The sequence below is a fragment of the Entelurus aequoreus genome, linkage group LG13, assembly GCF_033978785.1.
Source record: "Entelurus aequoreus isolate RoL-2023_Sb linkage group LG13, RoL_Eaeq_v1.1, whole genome shotgun sequence".
Lineage (NCBI taxonomy): Eukaryota > Metazoa > Chordata > Actinopteri > Syngnathiformes > Syngnathidae > Entelurus > Entelurus aequoreus.
The window spans coordinates 13,381,177-13,398,685 of record NC_084743.1 but is presented as its reverse complement, the minus strand read 5'-3'; the positions used below and the strand labels follow the sequence as shown (position 1 = coordinate 13,398,685).

The following is a 17,509-nucleotide window of genomic DNA, read 5'->3' as shown; positions in this document are numbered from 1 at the left end:
AATGAAAAATGGAGACACTACCTCGTAGTGGCCTATAGTATTTACTTACATTGAACGTGGGCGGGGCTTGTAATGTTTTCTTCCGGGACGCTCCTGTCACATCATGGCTTCACTTGATCGAGTGAAAGTGTTAGTTTTAGGAGATTCCGGTAAGTTAGTTCTCGCTTAGTACCTCTATGTATCATGTAAAGGCGATTTATAACTTTACTCCAAAGTACAGCATGTCACATTGACTTTTGAATGCAATGTTTATGTTACATGTGCATGGATTACTGCAGGATAGTTTATTTATTTACTACAAATAGTTAAAAACCCATCCATCCATCCTTTTCTACCGCTTGTCCCTTTCTGGGCCGCAGGGGGGTGCTGGAGCCTATCTCAGCTGCATTCGGGCGGAAGGCGGGGTACACCCTGGACAAGTCGCCACTTCATTGCAGGGCCAACACAGATAGACAACATTCACACTCACATTCACACACTAGGGACCATTTAGTGTTGCCAATCAACCTATCCCCAGGTTACAATTGCTTACTTTATTCACGCATTGAATAAACCAGTGTTTTTCAACCACTGTGCCGCGGCACACTAGTGTGCCATGGGAGATTATCTAATTTCACCTATTTGGGTTAAAAATATTTTTTGCAAACACGTAATTATAGTCTGCAAATGATGTGTTGTTGTTGAGTGCCGGTGCTGTCTAGAGCTCGGCAGAGTAACCGTGTAATGCTCTTCCATATCAGTAGGTGGCAGCCGGTAGCTAAATGCTTTGTAGATGGCGGAAACAGTGGGAGGCAGGGTCCAGGTAAAAAGGTATCTAATGCTTAAACCAAAAATAAACAAAAGGTGAGTGCCCCTAAGAAAAGGCATTGAAGCTTAGGGAAGGCTATGCAGAACGAAACTGAAACTGAACTGGCTAAAAAGTAAACAAAAACAGAATGCTGGACGACAGCAAAGACTTACTGTGGAGCATAGACGGCGTCCACAATGTACATCCGAACATGACATGACAATCAACAATGTCCCCACAAAGAAGGATAAAAACAACTGAAATATTCTTGATTGCTAAAACAAAGTACATGCGGGAAATATCGCTCAAAGGAAGACATGAAACTGCTACAGGAAAATACCAAAAAAAAAGAAAAAAGCCACCAAAATACAAAACACTACACACAGGAAAACAGCAAAAAACTCCAAATAAGTCAGGGTGTGATGTGACAGGTGGTGACAGTACACCTACTTTGAGACAAGAGCTATATTGATGCATGCTTGATTATGGTTTAAAGTCGTATCCAACAATTGCGACAACGACTTTTTACTGTCAACTGAGTTTCGTTTTTTTAATGATTTCTGCTGATGGTGTGCCTCCGCATTTTTTCAACTCAAAAAATGTGCCTTGGCTCACAAAAGGTTGAAAAACACTGGCATAAACTATTGCTTGCAAAACAAAACAGCATTCAAACAAACCCATCCATCCATCCATTTTCTACCGCTTATCCCTTTTGGGGTCGCGGTGGGGTGCTGGAGCCTATCTCAGCTGCAATCGGGCGGAAGGCGGGGTACACCCTGGACAAGTCGCCACCTCATCACAGGGCCAACACAGATAGACAGACAACATTCACACACTAGTGGACCATTTAGTGTTGCCAATCTATCCCCAGGTTACAATTGTTTACTTTATTCACGCATTGTATAAACTATTGCTTGCAAAACAAAACAGCATTCAAACAAACATTGCCTGGTAATCAAAGAGTGAAACGTCCAAGTCCCACTCAACTGTACCTCACATCCTCTGCATTACAGGTGTAGGAAAGTCCTCCTTAGTGCACCTTTTGTGCCAGAACCAGGTTTTAGGAAATCCATCATGGACTGTTGGCTGCTCGGTAGATGTGCGGGTAAGCCTGTCCATGGTGTTCTTTTATTATTTTAAAGTCCTATTTAATGATTTAGTCCTGTCATAAAACCTGAATGTGATTGCTTGTATGTTTTCCCATAACAGGTACAAGACTACAAAGAGGGAACCCCGGATGAAAAGACCTACTACATTGAACTATGGGATATTGGGGGCTCTGTTGGCAGTGCCAGCAGTATCAAAAGCACCAGAGCTGTTTTTTACAATTCCGTCAATGGTAGCGTAACTTCTATGAGTTATCATTAAATATTGCACTTCAATATGTTTTTTCACTTGTTATTTCAGGAATTATTTTGGTACACGATCTGACAAACAAGAAGTCCTCTCAGAACCTCTATCGCTGGTCACTCGAAGCTTTGAGCAAGGATTCTTCTCCAACAGGAGTCATTGTCTCTAATGGGTAAGCATTTTTAAAATGAAGTGGTTTTTTTTTAAATAGTTGTAAAACTGATATTGTTCTACCTTGCAGTGATTATGACCGGGAACAATTTGCTGAGAATCAAGTTCCCTTGCTGGTGATTGGCACCAAGTTTGACCAGATCCCTGAGAACAAACGCGGCGAAGTTCTCACCCGGACGGCCTTTTTATCCGAAGACTTTAACGCAGAGGAGATCAATCTAGTAGGTCGACGTTGTCATTACTAAAGCCGTCATTGTACAGGAAGGACCGTGCTAAAGACAGATTTAATACCGGTGCAAAATTACACATTCCATACCTGGTAGGTGAATTACCGTGGAGTTTGGATGCTATTTATTTTATTATTTGTATAAATATTGTATCTATACAACTGTCACACACACACTTGTAAACCCTTCCTATGCTCTTAAAACACCCAGTGCATATTTTGTTTTTTGCCATCTGTTGTTTGAGTTTAAATGCAGTTTTTAGTCAATTTGATAACTATATTTTTTTTTATTTTACTCCTGTTTCTTTTGTTTACACTTTGTAAAAATGCTAATACTTGTCATTTTCTCCCGGTCATAAGGTTTTGTTTGTATGTCTATACAATTGGTTGCCACGTTCAACCATTGATGACTCGTAGTAATTGTAAAAAAACTAAAATGGTATTCTGGCAAAATTTACTCTCTAAGAGATTCAATCATTTTATCCGTATTTGCTGGACAAAAATCAAGATGCATGATTTTTTGCATATTTTTGTGTTTCTAGGATTGCACCAATCTCAGATATTTGGCTGCAGGAACGTCCAATGCTGTGAAACTCAGCAGATTCTTTGACAAGGTAAGAATCCGAGTGTTTTTATTGGAGTAGATTATTTGTATGTTTTTCTTCAACCTCTTTTAACGAAATATAATACATGCTATGGCATTTTGAACATACGCAATGTTTGAAACAAAAACTTTTATTGGAAGAAATAGTGTTTTCACTATTTATCATATGCGTCACATTGTGTTTATTTACATTATTGGAATTCAACACAAGTCATTTTTCAAGTAGGAAGTCACCCAATCAGTACGGCTGTCTTCAACTAAGGATTTTCATAGTCAAATCTGATTTGTTCGATTTTAACCCATTGTCTACGATGTTTAAGAGAAATAAACAGATGTTATGTAGCAGTGCAGTGCTTTTTAGCAGTGTTTCTGCCATTGTTGGACCGCGAGCGTCCCCTCGAGGGTCCCGCTGTGTTCAGTATGGGTCGTAGCGGTACTTAGTTGCAATGCACTTTTTTACCACTTGTGGCAGTAATGACAATCTCAAACAGAATAAGTTTGAAGCTTAAGTCATAGATTATTTTATTTAGCACAAAAATTATGACTAAAGTGGTGAAGCTTTATTTTCATTTGCACTTAGAGTATATTCTGACAGTTTTTCTGAGAAACATACAAATTAACTCGTTAATTTTAGCAAAACATAATTGTATGTGCATTTATTTTTCGTCAGTTATTTACTTTATCATGCAGTACATTTGGTTAGTACTTATTTTTCTTATTAGCCTGACCTAAACCTGATCAACACATGGTTTAATATAATTTGACTGGTTGTAAACTGTAAGTAGGTTCAATATACTTATTGAATACGATTAAAATCAGGAGTAAGATTATGAATTCAGTGTTGATATTTCAGTGTGCCCCGGGCCCCTCTGTTGTGGAAAAGTTGGGCCCTGAGGTCAAATTGGTTAAAAACCCCTGTAGCTGTGACTGACTGGGTACTCGATGTCAGTAACGTCCTTTGGATGTGCTTTCGCGCTTTGTGGAGGGGGGCGTGGCCTGCGGGCCTGCCGCGGAACGGGGTGTGCCAGGACCGGCCTCGAAGAGAGCGACAGGTGCGTAGATGGCCCAGGTGGGCCTTGTTATCTAATCACCTGTCGCCTTTATTAGCAGCAGCCGGGAGGAGACACGTTGTTGGAGCTGGAGTGACAGCGAGTGAGAAAGAGACACGAAAAGACAGTTGCTGGAAAGCAACCTGCTGCACGAACTTATAAGAAAATAAAACAGTATTGATCCGGGCTCTCATGGCGGTGTTTGGTGGTCTGCGGAACCCACTGGAGGGTAACCTCTACAATTTGGCGCCCAATGTGGGGCCTGGTTCGCTCAGTCGGTAGAGCATGAGACTCTTAATGTCAGGGTCGTGTGTTCAGGTCCCACATTGGGCGCCAAATTGTGGAGGTTACCCTCCAGTGGGTTCCGCAGACCACCAAACACCGCCATGAGAGCCAGGATCAAGGTTAAAATACTGTTTTATTTTTTTATAAGTTTGTGCAGCAGGTTGCTTTCCAGCAACTGTCTTTTTGTGTCTCTTTCTCGCTCGCTCTCACTTCAGCTCCAACAACGTGTCTCCTACCGGCTGCTGCTAATAAAGGCGACAGGTGATTAGATAACAAGGTCCACCTGGGCCATCTACGCACCTGTCGCTGTCTTCGAGGCCGGTCCTGGCACACCCTGTTCCATGGCAGACCCGCAGGCCACGCCCCCCTCCACACACTTATATATGTAAATCTTTCAAAGTTAATTAAGTAAGGGTACTTATTATGAAAGGATTATAGTCTTTCATAAAAAAGCTAAGCCACTGTTTGCGAGGACTTCAGTTCTGGCACGCTGCGGCAAAAGGACATCAAACTTGACTAAAAAGAGAAAATCTTCCATATGTGAATCTGCGGGATTACCTTTTTCCTGAGGAGACCTACACCTCCGGGGCGAGCCGGTGCACCCGCAAGTTTTACCGGGGTCGACGGTAGGATTTCGTCATGGCACGGACAGCACCACATCCCGACGAGCCTCAATCAATGGAGAAACATCTCCCCAACGCTATTAGTAAAAATATTATTTTGTGCAGACAAAAGAGATTTGAGAGGCCAAAACACTGCCAGCTGATTGTAGAGACGTGGCGACAGTCGCACCAGGAAGCGACCGTTCTGAGGAACGCTGAAGGAACTAAGATTCATCTTTTACGCTCATAAAACAATTTGTCTGCACACAAGAATATTGTTCTAATATTTAAAGAAGACATTATGAACGCAATCAGTTTATTCCCCCAGCAGGTACTAACTCGCCTTCCTCCCACAAACGGAATAATAATGTCAGAAAAATTGGATGTAAATTATCAAGAAACTTTCCGTTCTCTGAGTTCCCAGTGAACAGACAAAAGTTGTCTTTGTTGTAACAAGCCAAAGGCTTGTAAAATTCCATTGTGTACGATGGGAGGACGCGGGAGGGGTTATCTATTGTCATCCAAGACCTGCCCAAGCTCGATCCAGGACCAGTCCAAGCCCGAGGCATCTTTTTGTTTTGTGTTAATGTGACCGAAAACAATGGCTGTTGACATACCCCCCATTCCTTTAGAAACAGCTGTTGTTATGTAAACAGGGAAAGTCCAAATAAAAAGAGGTGGCGTACAATCTTTCGCCAGAGCGCGGGTGACACTGTAAGAGGTTACAGGTCGACACGTTTCTCCTCGATTGAGCCAAATTGAATCCTGTCTCTGTTTATTTTCTTGCTTCTTGTCTGTTTTAATAGATGTCGTCGATGTTTAAACCTGACAAATAATATCAGACGATCGGACTCAATTCGATTCGAGGTTGATAGCGATGAGTCCACCCAGATTCAGATATTTCAAGTCCGTCTAAAAGGATGAGGAGACTATAATTGAAGTCCAACAATTTATTCTATAAAAAAGAAGTAAGTACAAACAATAGCAACACCAGCGCTGGGGAGAAAACCAAGCCGAAACAATCTCTAAACGCCCTCCTCACATGTTTTGTATGCTTTTATTTCAATGATGCAGGGGATCGAAACTGAAAGTTAACTTGGCGTGTGTGTGTGTGTGTGTGTGTGTGTGTGTGTGTGTGTGTGTGTGTGTGTGTGTGTGTGTGTGTGTGTGTGTGTGTGTGTGTGTGTGTGTGTGTGTGTGTGTGTGTGTGTGTGTGTGTGTGTGTGTGTGTGTGCACACTTCCTTCTTCACCCTCTAGTCTGGTACTTTATGACACCATTGCTTGGCACTCAGCAACAAAGGGTTGGAGTTGGGGGTTAAATCACCAAAATGATTCCCGGGCGCGGCGCCGCTGCTGCCCACTGCTCCCCAAGGGGATGGGACAAATGCAGAGGACAAATTTCACCACATCTAGTGTGTGTGTGACAATCATTGGTACTTTAATCTTTAATCTTAATCTTAATAATAATATGTGTGTGAGAGTGCATATATTAAGAAAACAGGGTGAGCTCATCATGTGTGTATCTCTTCTTAGCAGAACAAAGACCGATTCTAAGGCATTCTTATTCTTGCAACAGTAGTCTAATCAGACTCCTCCGAGTCGAATCTTCCACTTTTTAAAACACAGCCCTGCCGATCAGTGCCTTTTATATGATCAGGGGCGTCCAAACTGAAAAAAGAAAAGTGAGTCGCGGGCCAAAAATAGACACCTCAATTTTGAAGATAATGACACTTTTCTTATTGTTTCATTGTACCCCAAATGAGCGTTTTCAACTGTGACGATTGCCGCGGTCTTAAAATGTTCATAATGTAAGTGATGTCATCTCCCAACAGGTGATCGAGAAAAGATACTTCACAAGAGACTCAAGTCAGGTGAGTTTTGCATCACATGTTCTTGCCATTCAGATAGACTCAAATATATATTTTTCAAAGCATTTATTTGTTTTTGTTTCCAAATGCATATGTAATAAATCAATATACTGTACATCTCAAACCATCTGCAGATGACAGGCTTCACGGACCGAAGGCGCTTCAACTTCAAGAGTTTGCACTATGACTGACTAACTGAACGCGGTCTGTGGTTTTGACGTTCCACCGCCGGACTTTCACTTTCATTCTTTCTTTGCTTGACTCGGGAACATCTTTTACAGGGGCCCACTAAGGTTTAGATATGATAAAACATATGACAAAAGAAGGAAATCAACATAAACAATATGCCAAAAAGGAGACGAGGGCCCATGAATGCAACACACCAGCATCATTTCCTTTCACTTAATAACAGTCTAATGCCAAAATAATTTAAGATATTGTTTTACATCAATGTAGTACAATATATATTTTAGGAATTACCCTTTTAAATATATATATATGTATATATATGTATGTATATATATATTGTATATATATATATATATATATTGTATATATATATATATATTGTATATATATATATATATATATATGTATATATATATATATATATACATACATACATACATACATACATGCACATACATACATACAGTACATACATATATATAATATATATATATATGTGTATGTGTGTATATATGTATTTGTGTATATATATTATAATGTATATGTGTATATAAATATATATATATATATGTATATGTGTATATATATACACACATACATATATATATATATGTATATATATGTATGTGTGTGTGTGTATATATATATATGTATGTGTGTATATATAATGTATATGGGTATGTATATATATATATATATATATATATATATATATATATATATATATGTGTATATATATGTATGTATGTATGTGTGTGTGTATGTATATATGTATGTGTATATATATATAATGTTTATGTGTATATATATTATATATATATACATATATATGAATAATGTATATGTGTATATATATGTATATGTGTATATATAGGTAAATGTATATATATATATATTATATATACACATATACATACATATATATATTATATATACGCATATATATATATATATGTGTGTATGTATATATATATATATATATATATATATATATATATATATATATATATATATATATGTGTATATATATATATATGTGTGTATGTATATATATATATATGTACACACACACACACACACACAAACAGTATAGCTCAAAAACATTCATACCCAAATTTTGAGTGAAACCAAATTTGTATTTGTTGAGTATGTGTCTTTTATCTGAAAGTGGTAAGGTGTTGTGTGAAGAAAAGAAAAAAACAGTAAAATTGAGCAACTATAAGTATTTTTTCAAAATATTTTGACAAACTGTATTTCGAGAATGTGTCATAGTCTTATGATTGACCCAGCTATTACTGAGGTCATCCTCGCATTTGCAAAAAGTGAGTAAAAAACTTGAAATACAAATATGTGTACAACTACAAAGAAACAGTATCATGTTGCTTCTGTTGTTTCTTTTGTTGTTAGACCAACAAAACAGAGCTACGTCAGAGGGGCTCTTCGATGGGGGAGGGGCTGCCTGCTGAGAAAAGCAATAGGTGCTTTTATGTCAGACAATGTACTTTTGCTCGAGACTTTTATGACAAATAATATCAAGAGGGGTTTGATTATTTGCCAGATTTAGTGAAAAATAAAGTTGGCAACACTGATTGTAGCTGAGATAGGCTCCAGCGCCCCCCGCGACCCCGAAGGGAATAAGCGGTAGAAAATGGATGGATGGATGGACACTGATTCTTCTTATTCTCTGGCAGACCAGGGGCCTCGTGTATTTTGTGTTTAAACGTGAAAAAATATTTTTTTTTCCAAAACATAACTCTGCTTTACATGCCAGCCTGTCAGCCAAGTGAATCAAATGTGTGGTGGGCTCAAACCACAACATTCCCCTCCATCACTTTCTTAATCCAGGGCAGGAAGGGGTGGATTTTCATGAAGACATGTGGATACCTGCGATCACTGCAGTCATTTTTGTAGGTGAAAACCGTTATTCCTACAGGCCTGGTGTTGCAGATTAACGGACCCCCAGAGTCTCCCTTAAAGAAGGATCATAAAGTTATTTCATACTCGCTACTCGTTTCATAAACATGCTTTGTCTACATTGTGATTACCTGGCAAACCCCTCCCCACTTGTCGGGCTTGGTGCATGTCATGAGATCACTCTCAAAGTGGTATTGCCAGATGTATTTGCACTCAAAGCTGAACTGGATCTTCTCGGTGGTCTCCTTTAGTACAGGGGACATCTTTGACTTCTTTGAGGTCTGGCCCCAGCCGGCAACCGTGCATCTGATGTTGGCAGGGGTCTTCCCTGCCTTCTTGGGTAGTCCCATCGGCTTCACATACCTGTTGAGTGTGGCCTTAGGTTTCAACTGGAAGAAAGCAGAGTGGTCCTCTAACTTAGCACGGGAATTGGTATTACTAGCGTTTGAGTTTACTGCATCCGATATTGTTCTGTTTACCTTCAGTAGCATAATGTCATAGTTGTACTTTCCGTGGAAATTGGGATGAGGATGGTACTCGGCCACTTGGATGTGTTGCTGGCTTTTCTCCTTCTTGGTGATGTCATGTGCTCCCAGTACAACCATCATGATCTGATCGCTGGCAAGGGTAGAAAAACAAATCACATTTAACTGCCCCTTAAACATAAAAACACACTGCAGGGGGTTATTCAACTAATTTGTTTTGGGGGACACATTTACAGAAAGCTAAAGACCGTGGGGCCGGACTCCTCCCTTCATTATTATTCTTATTTTGTATTCTCCGGAGAACCAGCATCCTCTACAGGAGACATTTTAGTCTATTTATTTTGTCAGAGGGGCAGCACGGTGGAAGAGGGGTTAGTGCGTCTGCCTCACAATACGAAGGTCCTCAATTCAATCCCGGGCTCGAGATCTTTCTGTGTGGAGTTTGCATGTTCTCCCCGTGACTGCGTGGGGTCCCTCCGGGTACTCCGGCTTCCTCCCACCTCCAAAGACATGCACCTGGGGATAGGCCCCTCCCACCTCCAAAGACATGCACCTGGGGATAGGCCCCTCCCACTTCCAAAGACATGCACCTGGGGGATAGGCCCCTCCCACCTCCAAAAACATGCACCTGGGGATAGGTTGATTGTCAACACTAAATGGTCCCTAGTGTGTGAATGTTGTCTGTCCATCTGTGTTGGCCCTGCGATGAGGTGGCGACTTGTCCAGGGTGTACCCTGCCTTCTGCCCGAATGCAGCTGAGATAGGCTCCAGCGAAACCCCCCGCGTCCCCGAAAAGGGACAAGCGGTAGAAAATGGATGGATGGGTGGATTTTGTCATAGTTACAGTAGCACTCTGCTGTTTTCAAGGACCTTAACAATAGGCATAAAAAACGTATTTATTGCGGTTATTTTTTACAAAACCCAAAACCAGTGAAGTTGTCACGTTGTGTAAGTCGTTAATTAAAACAGAATACAATGATTTGCAAATCCTTTTCAACTTATATACAATTGAATACACTGCAAAGACAAGATACTTAACGTTCGAACTGGTACACTTTGTTATTTTTTGCAAATATTAGCTCATTTGGAATTTGATGCCTGCAACATGTTACAAAAAAGCAGGAAAAAGTGTCAAAAAAGACTGAGAAAGTTGAGGGATGCTCATCAAACACTTATTTGGAACATCCCACAGGCGAACCGGCTAATTGGGAACAGGTGGGTGCCATGATTGGGCATAAAAGCAGCTTCCATGAAATGCTCAGTCATTCACAAACAAGGACGTGGCGAGGGTCACCACTTTGTCAACAAATGCGTGAGCAAATTGTCAAACAGTTTAAGAACGACATTTCTCAACCAGCTATTGCAAGGAATTTAGGGATTTCACCATCTACGGTCCGTAATATCATCAAAAGGTTCAGAGAATCTGGAGAAATCACTGCACGTAAGTGGCATGCCCGTGACCTTCAGGCGATACAAAAAGCGACATCAGTGTGTAAAGGATATCACCACATGGGCTCAGGAACACTTCAGAAACCCACTGTCCGTAACTACAGTTGGTCGCTACATCTGTAAGTGCAAGTTAAAACTCTACTATGCAAAGCGAAAGCCATTTATCAACAACACCCAGAAACGCCGACGTCTTCGCTGGTCCCGAGCTCATCTAAGATGGACTGATGCAAAGTGGAAAAGTGTTCTGTGGTCTGACGAGTCCACATTTCAAATTGTTTTTGGAAACTGTGGACGTCGTGTCCTCCGGACCAAAGAGGAAAACAACCATCCGGATTGTTATAGGCGCAAAGTGTAAAAGCCAGCATGTGTGATGGTATGGGGGTGTATTAGTGCCCAAGGCATGGGCACTAATGTGTGGCACATTATGAAGCCTAAAATACCACAACGGAAACCCCCGGACTGTTGAACAACTTAAGCTGTACATCAAGCAAGAATGGGAAAGAATTCCACTTTAAAAATGTGTCTCCTCAGTTCCCAAACGTTTACTGAGTGTTGTTAAAAGGAAAGGCCATGTAACACAGTGGTAAAAATGTCCCAATGCCAACTTTTTGGCAATGTGTTGCTGCCATTAAATTCTAAGTCAGTGGTTCTTAACCTGGGTTCAATCGAACCCTAGGGGTTCGGTGAGTCGGGCTCAGGGGTTCGGCGGAGGTCAAGACACACCCGACTCATCGTGTAAATAAAAACTTCTCCCTATCGGGCGTATTACAGATACGACAACAGCGGAAGTCAGACTGATTTGCAGGTGTGTAATTTGTTGTGAGTTTATGCACTGTGTTGGTTTTGTTGTTTGAACAAGGTGATGTTCATGCACGGTTCATTTTGTGCACCAGTAAAATGGTAACACTTTAGTATGGGGAACATATTCACCATTAATTAGTTGCTTATTACATACTTGCCAACCTTGAGACCTCCGATATCGGGAGGTGGGGGATGGGGGTGGGGCGTTGTCGGGGGTGGGGCTGGGGGCGTGGTTAAGAGGGGAATATATTTAAGCTAGAATTCACCAACTCAAGTATTTCATACCCATATATATATGTATATATATATATATATACATATATATATGTATGAAATACTTGACTTTCAGTTAATTCTAGCTATATATATTTTTTTTATTTTATTTTTATTTTATTATACATATAAATAAAAGAAATACTTGAATTTCAGTGTTCTGGAGGCTATCCAGTAGATGGCAGTATTGTCCCGTTTAAGAGTGTCACAACATTGCTGTTTACGGCAGACGAACTGCTTTACGGTAGACTAAACGTGACTGCTGTTGTTGTGTGTTGTTACCGCGCTGGGAGGACGTTAACGAAACTGCCTAACAATAAACCCACATAAGAAACCAAGAACTTGCCCTCGATCATTCTACAGTTATGACGTCATTGGGCAGGCAAGCCGTTTGTATTGTGGGAAAGCGGACGTGAGAACAGGCTGTCCCCACTCAGGTCCGCATTGAGCTGGAGGGGGCGTGGCCTCCAGCCCCGGCTGAATACCGGGAGTTTGTCGGGAGAAAATTTCTGCCGGGAGGTTATCGGGAGAGGCGCTGAATACCGGGAGTCTCCCGGTAAAAACGGGAGGGTTGGCAAGTATGGCTTATTAACATGCAAATTAGTAACATATTGGCTCTTATCTAGTCATTATTAAGTACTTATTAATGCTTTATTCTGCAGGGCCTTATTATAACCCTAACCCCCTAACCCTAACCAAATAACTCTAAATTAAGTATTTGTTACTTAGAATATGTTCCCCATATTAAAGTGTTACCAACAACATATAAATTTGTCTTGAATTTGAAAAAAAACATTTTAATTTTCACTAAAGAAGGGTTCGGTGAATGTGCATATGAAACTGGTGGGGTTCGGTACCTCCAACAAGGTTAAGAACCACTGTTCTAAGTTAATGATTATTTGAAGAAAAAAAATTAAGTTTCTCAGTGGGAACATTAAATATCTTGTCTTTGCAGTCGATTCAATTGAATATAAGTTGAAAAGGATTTGCAAATCATTGTATTCTGTTTTTATTTACCATTTACACAACGTGACAAGTTCACTGGTTTTGGGTTTTGCATTTTAGAATAATCTTAAAAACCGTAACGGCACAAAGGAAAATGTTTACATCCCTAACAAAATTGTTTTATTTGAATATTTGCAATGATGAGGGGGCCAACTTCACACATGGTTTTGTTTTCTGTGTGTGTTCCAACTTCTTCCCACACACTGAAATCATGTCTGTTAGTTTGTTGGGTCTAAGTCAGGGGTCACCAACGCGATGCCCGCGGGCACAAGGTAGCACGTAAGGACCAGATGAGTCGCCCGCCGGCCTGTTCTAAAAATAGCTCAAATAGCAGCACTTACCAGTGAGCTGCCTCTATTTTTTAAATTGTATTTATTTACTAGCAAGCTGGTCTCGCTTTGCCCGACATTTTTAATTCTAAGAGAGACAAAACACAAATAGAATTTGAAAATCCAAGAAAATATTTTAAAGACTTGGTCTTCACTTGTTTAAATAAATTCATTTATTTTTTTTACTTTGCTTCTTATAACTTTCAGAAAGACAATTTTAGAGAAAAAATACAATAAAAATGATTTTAGGATTTTTAAACACATATACATTTTTACCTTTTAAATTCATTCCTCTTCTTTCCTGACAATTTAAATCAATGTTCAAGTAAATTTATTGTTTTTATTGTAAAGAAAAATAAATAACTTTTAATTTAATTCTTCATTTTAGCTTCTGTTTTTTCGACAAATAATATTTGTGAAATATTTCTTCAAACTTATTATGATTAAAATTCAAAACAATTATTCTGGCAAATCTAGAAAATCTGTAGAATCAAATTAAAATCTTATTTCAAAGTCTTTTGAATTTATTTTAAAATGTTTGTTCTGGAAAATCTAGAAGAAATAATGATTTGTCTTTGTTAGAAATATAGCTTGGTCCAATTTGTTATATACTCTAACAAAGTGCAGATTGGATTTTAACCTATTTAAAACATGTCATCAAAATTCTAAAATTAATCTTAATCAGGAAAAATTACTAATGATGTTCTATAAATTATTTTTTTAATTTTTCAAAAAGATTCGAATTAGCTAGTTTTTCTATTCTTTTTTCCGGTTGAATTTTGAATTTTAAAGAGTCGAAATTGAAGTTAAACTATGTTTCAAAATTTAATTGTCATTTTTTTCGTGTTTTCTCCTCTTTTGAACCGTTCAATTAAATGTAAATATCATTAATTATTAATAATAACATAGAGTTAAAGGTAAATTGAGCAAATTGGCTATTTCTGGCAATTTATTTAAGTGTGTATCAAACTGGTAGCCCTTCGCATTAATCACTACCCATAAAGTAGCTCTTGGTTTCAAAAAGGTTGGTGACCCCTGCTCTAAGAGATCTCAAGATCAAAACATCACACAATTCTAGTTCCCACTTAGAGTTAGAAATAGAATAATGGACTTTTAAGAGCGTAATTGCTTTCAAAAAATCTTGATTGGAAGAATGTTGTTCTTTGCCCAGGTGTTCCTGTACACAAACTCACAGTTTGCAATGGGCTGCAGTCAGAACAAAGTCCTCACGTATTAGTATCCCGCCACACGTGTGCTGTCCTTGGACCTGCAGAGATGCCATGTAGGGTTTGGAATGAGGCTTTGCAACCTTTCCGCCCACAATGCCGCTACCTGTCGCCTCTGACGCCGAGAAAAAACTCAAAGAAGATTAGATTCTTCACAGCGGAATCTGCAGTTATTGTAGAGAATGTCTTGTTTTACCTGCAAACCAGGAGAACATGTGAAGGGCAGATATGGTCCAGAGTGCGTGCATCTTGGTGGGCGGTGCAAGTCCAACTGAGGTGACTGATCAAACCCACACTAGTAGAGGAAACTGGTGGTGTAGGTGTGAAGTTTTTTTAAGTGACACCTATGGTGTCATATACTGAACTGGTCTATAGAGGAGTTGTAGATTTGAGTTTGAAAACATTTAACGTCTTGATAATACCAACTATTTCCTATGATGATGAACTTAAATGTTCAGGAAATGTACTTGGAAACTGTGACATGGTACATTCATATCTCACCTACAACAAGGCAAGTTCATTTATAGAGCACAATTCCTAAAGTTGAGCCTTGAGGAAGACAAGAAGCAAAGAATTAAACAGAGACAAAATTCAATTTGGCTCAGCGAGGAGAAGCGTGTACATCTGTACTCTTGTACAGTGTCATCACGCTCTGCCAAAAGATGGCACGCCTCCTTCTTGTATTTGGACCTTCCCTGACCACATGGCCACAGAAGTTTCTAAGGGACGAGGGTCGTAAACAGCTCCCAGAAAAGGTCGTAAACAGTTCACAGAAAAGGTCGGTTCAAAAAGAGGTCGTAAAAGAGTTTAAAAAAAGAGGTTCGTAAAACAGTTCAAAAAGAGTTTGTCTGGAACTTGAGCAGATCTTGCCTTCTCTCCGCTTTGTAGTTCTTGGGTTAAAACAATATCTTTCTGTTGATTACAATAAATGAAAGAAACAGAAACACCTCCATGTTGCTTCCATCCTACAAACCCCGTTTCCATATGAGTTGGGAAATTGTGTTAGATGTAAATATAAACGGGATACAATGATTTGCAAATCATTTTCAACCCATATTCAGTTGAATATGCTACAAAGACAACATATTTGATGTTCAAACTGACAAAAAAAACAATTTTTGCAAATAATCATTAACTTTAGAATTTGATGCCAGCAACACGTGACAAAGAAGTTGGGAAAGGTGGCAATAAATACTGATTAAGATTAATGTTGAGGAATGCTCATCAAACACTTATTTGGAACATCCCACAGGTGAACAGGCAAATTGGGAACAGGTGGGTGCCATGATTGGGTATAAAAGTAAATTCCATGAAATTCTCAGTCATTCACAAACAAGGACAGGGCGAGGGTCACCACTTTGTCAACAAATGCCTGAGCAAATTGTTGAACAGTTTAAGAAAAACCTTTCTCAACCAGCTATTGCAAGGAATTTAGGGATTTCACCATCTACGCTCCGTAATATCATCAAAGGGTTCAGAGAATCTGGAGAAATCACTGCACGTAAGCAGCTAAGCCCGTGACCTTCCATCCCTCAGGCTGTACTGCATCAACAAGCCACATCAGTGTGTAAAGGATATCACCACTTGGGCTCAGGAACACTTCAGAAACCCACTGTCAGTAACTACAGTTGGTCGCTACATCTGTAAGTGCAAGTTAAAACTCTCCTATGCAAGGCGAAAACCATTTATCAACAACACCCAGAAACGCCGTCGGCTTCGCTGGGCCCGAGCTCATCTAAGATGGACTGATGCAAAGTGGAAAAGTGTTCTGTGGTCTGACGAGTCCACATTTCAAATTGTTTTTGGAAACTGTGGACGTCGTGTCCTCCGGACCAAAGAGGAAAAGAACCATCCGGATTGTTCTAGGCGCAAAGTGTAAAAGCCAGCAAGTGTGATGGTATGGGGGTGTATTAGTGCCCAAGACATGGGTAACTTACACATCTGTGAAGGCACCATTAATGCTGAAAGGTACATACAGGTTTTGGAGCAACATATGTTGCCATCCAAGCAACGTTACCATGGACGCCCCTGGCATGTGTTGCAATGTTAAGATTTCATCATTGATATATAAACTATCAGACTGCGTGGTCGCTAGTAGTGGCTTTCAGTAGGCCTTTAAAGTTCAAGTCTGATCCCATCATTACTTCTAGATTTCTAACTTGGTTAATCGGTTTCAGGGAGAAGGTTTCAAGGTGACTATTAATAGTTTTTCTTTGCTTCTGTGGGCCAAAGAAAATGCAGTCAGTTTTTTTCCCGAGTTGAGCTGAAGAAAATAGTTTTGCATCCACACACTGATCTGTTCCATGCAGCGACAAAGTCAATCAACAGGTATGATTGTGTAAAAATTCATTGCTATTTATGCTATTTTTTTCATGACAATTTCATTCATCAGTCTAACTTTGTTTTATTAACATACTTTAAATGTATTTGTAAATACGCATTTAAAAAAGACAACTCTCTGGGGACATTTGCTTTAATGACTGTATATCTAAAGCCAAACAGGAAATACAAGTCCTTAAGTTTAAAGGGCATTCAACAGTTTAGATCAGTGGTTCTTAACCTGGGTTTGATCGAACCCTAGGGGTTCGTTGAGTTCATTTTGTGTAAAAAAAACATATAACTTTGTCTTGAATTTGAAAAAAACAAAAACATTTTATTTTTCACTAAAGAAGGGTTCGGTGGATGCACATATGAAACTGGTGGGGTTCGGTACCTCCAACAAGGTTAAGAACCACTGGTTTAGATTCATATTTGGTGTTGGTAAATTGGTTAAATTTGGTATTTTTTGTTGAGGGCTGGAGTTGATTGAGAGATTTGAGGAAAAAAAAGAAAATAATCCAAAAACGTTCTTTGAAAAACGATCGACTTTTACGGCCTGTGGTTAGAGTGTCCGCC

The 17,509-nt window shown here is 39.5% G+C and overlaps 2 protein-coding genes across 2 annotated transcripts; one reads left to right on the top strand and one right to left on the bottom strand.

Annotated features, from left to right (window-relative positions):
* Positions 1–56: 56 nt before the first annotated feature.
* On the top strand, positions 57–7,420 carry LOC133663768 (rab-like protein 3). Its single transcript, XM_062068467.1, has 8 exons — positions 57–149; positions 1,801–1,892; positions 1,997–2,126; positions 2,195–2,309; positions 2,379–2,529; positions 3,077–3,148; positions 6,908–6,946; positions 7,078–7,420. Exons 1-8 carry the CDS (start codon positions 104–106, stop codon positions 7,132–7,134), a joined length of 702 nt encoding a protein of 233 aa, XP_061924451.1. The 5' UTR covers positions 57–103; the 3' UTR covers positions 7,135–7,420.
* Positions 7,421–8,677: 1,257 nt separating this feature from the next.
* On the bottom strand, positions 8,678–14,862 carry LOC133663702 (granzyme B(G,H)-like). Its single transcript, XM_062068384.1, has 5 exons — positions 14,819–14,862; positions 14,585–14,746; positions 9,526–9,670; positions 9,178–9,435; positions 8,678–9,102 (listed from the first exon to the last, which is right to left on the bottom strand). Exons 1-5 carry the CDS (start codon positions 14,860–14,862, stop codon positions 8,938–8,940), a joined length of 774 nt encoding a protein of 257 aa, XP_061924368.1. The 3' UTR covers positions 8,678–8,937.
* Between the last annotated feature and the right edge of the window lie 2,647 nt (positions 14,863–17,509).

Excerpts from the sequence above, each read along its gene's own strand:
- LOC133663768 (XM_062068467.1), top strand. The coding sequence starts at position 104 with ATGGCTTCACTTGATCGAGTGAAAGTGTTAGTTTTAGGAGATTCCG. Across the intron at positions 3,149-6,907 it reads TCAGCAGATTCTTTGACAAG|GTGATCGAGAAAAGATACTT; the intron begins GTAAGAATCCGA and ends ATCTCCCAACAG. Across the intron at positions 6,947-7,077 it reads TCACAAGAGACTCAAGTCAG|ATGACAGGCTTCACGGACCG; the intron begins GTGAGTTTTGCA and ends AACCATCTGCAG.
- LOC133663702 (XM_062068384.1), bottom strand. The coding sequence starts at position 14,862 with ATGCACGCACTCTGGACCATATCTGCCCTTCACATGTTCTCCTG. Across the intron at positions 9,671-14,584 it reads CTGACTGCAGCCCATTGCAA|TGCCAGCGATCAGATCATGA; the intron begins ACTGTGAGTTTG and ends TTTTTCTACCCT. Across the intron at positions 9,436-9,525 it reads ATGACATTATGCTACTGAAG|TTGAAACCTAAGGCCACACT; the intron begins GTAAACAGAACA and ends GCTTTCTTCCAG.